An 8,000-nucleotide genomic window follows, 5' to 3' on the forward strand; every position below is an offset into this window, starting at 1 on the left:
TCTGCGGGCGGCCTGTTGCTGGTGGTGGTGGGTCGTTGTTTTCTTGAAGGTGAAGTGGACGCAGCTGTGGTCCGTCCATTGAAGCTCTGTGGCGTGGCTGAAGTCGATGTCCTTGCTGGATGAGAAGACAGCGTCGAGTGTGTGTCCGGCGAGGTGGGTGGGGGTGGACACCAGTTGCTTGAGTCCCAGGTTGGCGAGGTTGTCGAGCAGGGTGCTGGTGTTGCGGTCGTTGTTGTTCTCCAGATGGAAGTTGAGGTCTCCCAGGAGGATGTAGTCAGCGGAGGGGAGGGCATGTGGGCTGACGAAGTTATTTGCGATTAGCAATTAGCTAATCGCAAATAAGATAGCGATTGAAAGGGTGCCAGGGGTGTCCAAAGGACACCCTGTAGCACCCCTTAAATGCTAATATGAACAGGGGTTGCGCACACACATGTCCAAAGGACATGTGTGTGTGCAACATGCAACTCAGAAAAGTGCTTTTAAAAGCATTTTTCTGAGTTATCGCTATTTACCACGAGGTTTGACCTCGCGGTAAATAGCGGCCCGAAACTGCGATTTCGCAATTTTTAAATGGATGATGAATTGCATTGAAGGAATCTCAAATAGAGATTCCTTAAATGTAATCCATCGCAAATTTGCGAAAACGCAATTACCGATTTTTGCATTTGGGATGATGAATCCCAAATGCAAAAATCTCACTCGCAAAGGGCCAGATTCTCAGAATCTGGCCCTTTGCGAGCCGAATTCAGCTTCATGAATTAGGCTGTTAGTTTTGGGAGTGGGGTAGAGCCTCAGAGCTGAAGCAGTCAGACAACAGACCGAATTAGTGAATGGCCATCCCAGTGCCTTCCTTTTAAGAAAAGGAGAAGTAGTTTTGTCACAGAACAACTCAATAATATACATAAGGGATAAGCAGCACTGCAGGGAAGGTATTCTACAGATGCTACAGTAGTTACTACACAAAAAGAAGCTTTTAATTTAAACATAGAAAGAGCTGTGCATGGTGAAAGACGGCAGCTTCCCAGAATTCTGTGACCCATAGGCAGATCCACTGAAATGATGCAGCAGGGGAGCACTGCGGTATCTTCCGATTGTAGGGACAACTGTCCTATTGCTGCACCCCTCCCCTGATGTGTATTGTGGTTCTTCCCTTTCGCGTGACCTCTCAGAACGCTGCCACACCGAAGGTTCTAAGTCGAGCTCCCTGCGAGGAGACGGCGGGCACCGGCGGTGGAGCTGTGGCTGAGGTCCTTATCTGATGTAACTTAATAAACTCTTTGCTTCAAGAACATTTGCCGGCTTCTGGATGTTGATGTAATGTGTGGACGTCTTCTTAAATGTTACACTGGCGACAATGGACGGGCGCAGAAGCATTGATGTGGAATAAGTGACCTCAACACGCCAAAAAGCAACTTCGAAGGATTGTGAGATCAGCGATTCTGTGAGTAATTACATAACACTCGCGAGTCAAAGTAAGTGTGAAACGAACACATCATTAAGGCGTTCTCACGTCACGTATAGTAGCTGACAGGAGCCAGGTGGTACCGGTTACCTCTGGGGACTTCTTTACGACTCACACTGACCTCTTGGGCATCCGCATTTGGTGGTCTGCACGGGAGAGAGAATAGCTAATTAATTTTTTGTGGAGAAGTCCAATGAGTACACTGGCCCTCACGTCAGCACTGTTGTGCAGTTTATTTGGTTGCGTCATTTACATATCCTGTGGCAAAGAGAGAGTTTTGGAGGAGTACAGAGTTACATTTCCGTATAAGAGTCCTCGTAGCAGCATACGTTGTAAGTGGTTGTGTGGGAGGAGCAGTTTGTGTGGAACTTTCACAACCGCAATATACTTGCCAGGGGATAGACGTCAGCTGAAGTGAGCGGATACATCGCGCAAGAAATCATTGTCCACACCTTCTTTTAAGAGCAAGAAAGGCCACTTTTATTTTAGGACAGGTGCATCATCAATTTCATAAACACATCCATTATTTATTTATTTACATAATCCAACTCTACAGTGAGCCTACGAAACCTAAATCCCAAAACCCCGAACAAACTCCTGCCTACTACCCCTAGCCTACCCAACGCTACCCTTCAGGATGGCCAACCCGCTCCAGGCTGCCCACCCCCACTAACAAAAACCCGCCTCCAAAAGAACAAAGGCACCCATCCTAACAGTGGCAAACCTACCTAAACTAAACAGCGCCTAGAGCACTGCAAAATAAAAACCCATAAATAAAGAAAAAGAAAAAGAAAAAGAAAAAGAGGGAGGGTGGGTGGGGCAAAACAACCTCCCTTCACGCCTCCCGCCACGCAGTTCCTAACCGCCCGCCTGACTTCCCCTTTTTACCCCCTCTGCTAATCAGCCCCCACCTGGCAATGCTCCTCGCGCGAACCTGCCCAGGAAGAGACCGGCTCGCGCCTGGCTCTCCCTGGGCCCCCCCTCGCGCAAGAAATCATTGTCCACACCTTCTTTTAAGAGCAAGAAAGGCCACTTTTATTTTAGGACAGGTGCATCATCAATTTCATAAACACATCCATTATTTATTTATTTACATAATCCAACTCTACAGTGAGCCTACGAAACCTAAATCCCAAAACCCCGAACAAACTCCTGCCTACTACCCCTAGCCTACCCAACGCTACCCTTCAGGATGGCCAACCCGCTCCAGGCTGCCCACCCCCACTAACAAAAACCCGCCACCCAGGAAAACCTTTAGCGTTTTCCTGCCCCACCTAAAGGAAAGGAAGGAGCACACCACAACTGTACCTGAAGAACCTTGCTAATCAAGTCCCTGAGTTCAAGGAGGTAAAAAGAGAGGCCCAAAGCTGAGAGATGCACACCGTCCTCACAAAATAAATGATGTTCAGAGACTTTTAAATGATAATGGTCCAAACTGTAGATACCCCAATGTTGACAAAAAAGGCGCATTGTCCTGTTCACTTTCCTTCTAGCCTTTTCCAGGGCAGAATGGTTCCTCGCCCCACGCCATTGCAAACGAGGCACAAACTCAGTCCATATAAGCATGGTGCTCACCCATGTAGTTCTGATGATTTCCAGGTCCTGCTTCATTAATTTTAACAAGGTCAACCCAGAGAGAGAAACCAAGTCATTCTCTCCCAAGTGTAGCACCAGGAGATCCGGAGGGCCCCCCAAACACTGTGAAACCAAAGCAGCCAAGGCGGGAAAAAGCCCACCCCAGCGCATTCCCCCTGTTCCATGCCAGGAGACTTCGTGTGTCATACTGCTCAGACCAAGTGATCTCCCACAGAGCTGACTGGCAGCGGCTAAAGCTGCTCTTTTAATAAAAGAGTGCCCCAGTATCCACACCCTTCGTTTGCATCCGGCGACTGATGGCCAGGGACCTAGGAGAGAAAGAAATGTTAGACAAGCCAAAATGCACTATTTCCTCACATACTTTTCACAGCACTTGGAACGCCAACGACCAATGCGTCGGATCTGGGACCAGTCCCACCCCAACCGAGCGGCCTCCGTCGCCGCACCAATTCGGAAAGAATGAGTACCAAATTGAACAGGATCCTTCCCCAAGCGCAATAAAACCTTGCGCAATACAGCCAACAATTGAGATGCAACTATGGGACTACCATCCGCATGACAGAATATGGACCCCTGGAGAAAATGCGGAGAGGACACAAACACTTCCCATTCCCCAACCGGGCAACATGCAGAGACACCACTCCTACCAAGGAACACCCACTTACCCCTCCCCATCTGGTCGGTTTTTGATGCCCGCAGCCACAGCCGCACTCTGTCACTTTCCAACACCACCTCATTGCTGGTCATACCTACCCTGCCCCGCAACCCCAGCAACTCTGATGCCCGAAATGCCCCAAAGAACAACCAAACAAAACACAAACGAAATTTGGCACACTCCCAAGCATCATAACAACACACCTCCAATTCCGGCAACAGCAACTGGAGCAACTCAAAAGTCACTGGCTGCCGGAGCTGCTGACCACCAGCCCGGAGCCTGGCCAAACCTTTCAACACTTTACGAACCAACACCCCCCCAACCGGATCCCTCCCCCACCAAAGCTGCCCATAAAAAGAAACCCCAGCCAATTTGCCAGAAATGGTAGTGGGCGATAAGCCTTTGTCCGCCAGATGTAAAACAAACTGCAAGACGCATTGTTCATCAGACCAACCCGCCCCAATCGGCCCCATCGAATCCTTACCAAACTGCAGAAACTCATTCCAGGCTTTCACATAACCCCGCCTGGTGGATTCAGCCACTGAATTTTCTACCAAGTGGTGAACCCTCAATCCCCCAGGTCCCATACGTACTGTGGGATCGCTGTTGGTTCCAGGTCCGCCCCAGGAGCTAACTTGCGGAACTCGGACCACTGAAAGCGAGACAAAGAATCAGCGATGCAATTAGAAGTACCAGGAACATGCCGTGCTTTAAAGACAATATTTAATTGCAGACACCGCAGCATGAATGCGCGCAGGAGCCGCAAAACCCGCAAATCACGAGCCTTTTGGTGATTGACAAGGTACACGACTGCCAGATTGTCCACGTGAAACAAGACTGAGCGATTCTGAAACTCATCCCCCCATAGATGCAGAGCAACCAGCAGCGGGAAGAGCTCCAGAAACGCTATGCTGCGACCCTGATCCTTCCAGTGTGCCGGCCAGCCGGCCGCGCACCATCGACCTTCCCAAAATATTCCGAAGCCGTGAGCCCCTGACGCATCAGTGAACAACTGTACTTGCCATACCATGTCCTCATCCGCAAAAAACAAGGACACGCCATTAAACTCTCGTAAGAAACGAAGCCAGACGGTCAAATCGGCACGCACAGCGGTGGTAATGCGCACCCTATGATGGGGAAGGCGTGCTCCGGACATGGACAAACCCAGACGTCTGCAGAATGTCCTGCCCGCCCGAACAACACGGCAAGCAAAATTGAGGTAACCCAACAACTTCTGAACAGTTTTCAAAACAACTTTCCGCTCCCCCAGCACCAGATGTATGAAAGCAGACATTTCCTTCACTTTAGCCACAGGCAATCTCGCCACCATAGACAGAGTATCAATTTCAATCCCCAAGAAAGTCAGGGACGTACAGGGACCCTCTGTCTTGTCCGGCGCCAATGGAACCCCCAATTCCTCCGCTAGATCCTGAAAGATGTTCAAGGCCGACTGACACTGCCCAGATCGACCTTCCCCAATGAAAAGAAAATCATCAAGGTAATGACAGACCAATACATGGCCACTAACAAAAGTGAATCGCCACTGCAGGAAGGTACTGAAAGATTCAAAAAGGGAGCATGACACTGAACAGCCCATGGGCAACACCCTATCCACGTAGAAACTACCATCAAAATGCATTCCCAACAGACTGAAATCCCAAGGGTGAATGGGCAATAGCCGGAAAGCCGACTGAATGTCGCTCTTCGCCAGCAAAGCCCCAACACCAGCCGTGCGCACGAGCCGTAAGGCATCGTCCACCGAAGCATAATTGACAGTTGAGTCAGCTGGATCAATAAAGTCATTAATTGATGAACCCTCTGGCCAGGACAGGTGATGGATAAGACGAAACTCCCCTTCCGCCTTCTTAGGCACCACACCCAGGGGCGATACAATCAAGTCAGGCAGAGGACAATTCACAAAAGGACCAGCAATCCTACCAGCCGCAAGCTCAGCATCCAGCTTCTTCCGCACAACCTGGGGACTCTCCTTCGCAGACTTCAAATTGTCCGACCACCTGCCCACCCTGGGTCCCTGATACCCAATCCTGAACCCAATTTTGAAACCCCAAGACAAAATCTTAGCGGCCTCAAAATCTGGATAATCCACCAGCCAGAGATCGAGAACCTCCTGCCTAATAGGAGTAGGGGCCCTTGTAAACAGACTGTTGTTGCTGCCCCCTACCCCCTGAACCGCGTCCTTGCTCACCCAATCGCTGACCGGGAAAACACTGGGTGAGGGCATGCTTCCCTCCACACTGCGAACACTCGTGTTTGTACCTGCAAGCAGGTCTGTTACAGGAACCCCTGTTAAAATGCCAGCATGTGCCAGAGGCGGCTGACTGACCTCTGCCCCAAACCCCCGCCCCAGACTGAGCGGGGCGAGCTGAAAAGGGCCGATAATACACGGGCTGCCCGCTAGCTGTGTGAGTCGTAGCAGGGGGGTTTGCCGATGCCATCCATTGCAACCATAACTCGGAATCAACCTCACCCCACGAACGCTCAGGGAAAGCGCTCATGCGCGCCCTGAATTCGTCATCATAGGACAACCAAGCAAAGCCGCCAAAATAACTGTGAGCCTTGCGTATAACATCAGCATATTTAAACATGTCTATTGCTTTCTCAGGATGACGTTGACAATAAACGCTGGCATAAATAAGAAAGGCCGAAGTCCAGTTCTCTATGGACTTCGGAACACGAGGCCTCCGAGCCAATTCTAATTCCTCCTCCTTTGACCCTTCTTTTGCCTGAACATCCCTATGGAGAAGCCGAAAAACATCCACAAATGCCCCAGACCATATCAAATTCTTCGTTTTTTCAGATAAATGAGACCCCAAAGGCATTCCCACCCCAGAATAAGGCAACTTTTTCGGTAGGATACTATCCTCCGTGACACGTGTGGCATCCACCCCGCCCACCCCCGCTGTAGAAACTTCATTTGCAACTTGCACATTAGAAACATTCGAAAGTACAGGCCGCTCAAGCCTCGGTGCCAGAGCGACTCGCTCAACCACAACCCCATCACCCGTACCAATAGATCTTGTACTTTTAACAGGGAGACTCTCCCTAGGTTGCCACACAGACCACCACCCATCCTTACCTCTCGGTAACTGCTCCGACTGCTGTGCGACAGCCCCACGATCCCTCTGAGAAGGTCCAGACCACACTGCCCCTCGTACACCTGCATGGTCCGCTCGAGACTCCTGCAAAACACGAGAAACAGTGGGTTGCCCCAACCCACCCCCCTGGGCCCGTGCTGCCAAAAGCCCAACATCCTTGTCTCTCAACTCCCCTTCTTCCAACTCATCATCATGAAAACTCCCACCGAAAGCTTCATCAGAAAATTCAACTTGAGCACTACCACTGGGCATAGCCCCATCACCAATACCCCCATCATAAAATTGCCAGTCGATGTTTTGAAAGCTATGTGCACTGAAAGCTGTAGAAGAGCCGTCCGCTCCAGACAGCCCCCCTGTAAGCCCACCACTGGAAACAGCCGTGTGGACAGTTCCCGGGCCCGTAGAGACAGCCAACAGCCGCCCAGCCGATGGCGCAGATTGAAAACTGCGGCCGCTCGAGCCAGACAAAGAAACAGCCCCAGAAACATTGCCCCCCACAGCGGAACCGCAATCACCCCCCGACGCCAGAGCAGTGACACCCACCGACCCAGCCTCAGGGCCACCCAGAAGCCCACCTGGACGACCCCTGGGGACCGGGAACAGTGACTGACCAGTAGCCGGGGGCGCCCCCTTGCGCAGCAAACCCTTACCACCCGGGGTCAAGGACGTGTGGGGGGGGGGGCCGGGAGCCGAGGGCACCAGTTGAAGCAGCCTTAGCCGGGGGGGGCAGCGGGGTATGAGCAGCACCCACCGTCACCACAGCAGGGGCCGGGGGCAGGGCCTCAGGGTGGGGGGGCGACGTCAGCGTGGCACGGGGGTGCCTGGCATCGGCGTCAACCGTGGGAGGAGTGCCAACATTAGGGAGGGGGGCAGGAACAGGCCCCGGCAATGCAGGGGAGAGCAGATAACACTGCCCGTTAAGCCATAAATATGGAGAGACCCCATCTGCCAAAGGCGGCACCGAGGGGGAAGAGGCGGGGGGCACCGCAGCAGGTAGCGGGGCGTGCAAGCGCCCATTCTGCTCCAAACTTCGCCCACGCTTGGGCCTGGGGCCCCCCTGCAATTTCACAGACTTCCCAGGTGCCATTCCGCCTGTGCGCGGAGCCAGCCGGCCCATGGAACGCCCCCGCCTCCCCCCGGGCGCCCCTCGTGCACCAGCATCGAAAAACGG

At 52.2% G+C, this 8,000-nt stretch overlaps 1 protein-coding gene across 1 annotated transcript; it reads right to left on the reverse strand.

The window, feature by feature from the left end:
• Window positions 1-2,650: 2,650 nt before the first annotated feature.
• On the reverse strand, window positions 2,651-7,081 carry LOC147660684 (uncharacterized). The gene is made up of 2 exons (XM_086951534.1): window positions 6,811-7,081; window positions 2,651-3,366 (listed from the first exon to the last, which is right to left on the reverse strand). Exons 1-2 carry the CDS (start codon window positions 7,079-7,081, stop codon window positions 2,717-2,719), a joined length of 921 nt encoding a protein of 306 aa, XP_086807660.1. The 3' UTR covers window positions 2,651-2,716.
• Between the last annotated feature and the right edge of the window lie 919 nt (window positions 7,082-8,000).

Source organism: Lissotriton vulgaris, unplaced genomic scaffold (assembly GCF_964263255.1).
Source record: "Lissotriton vulgaris unplaced genomic scaffold, aLisVul1.2 SCAFFOLD_763, whole genome shotgun sequence".
Classification (NCBI taxonomy): Eukaryota; Metazoa; Chordata; class Amphibia; order Caudata; family Salamandridae; genus Lissotriton; species Lissotriton vulgaris.

Coding starts and splice junctions, on each gene's coding strand:
- LOC147660684 (XM_086951534.1), bottom strand. CDS start 7,081: ATGCCCAGTGGTAGTGCTCAAGTTGAATTTTCTGATGAAGCTTTCGGT. Junction 3,367..6,810: donor GTCGGAGCAGTTACCGAGAG/GTAAGGATGGGT, acceptor TTTCTCTCCTAG/GTCCCTGGCCATCAGTCGCC.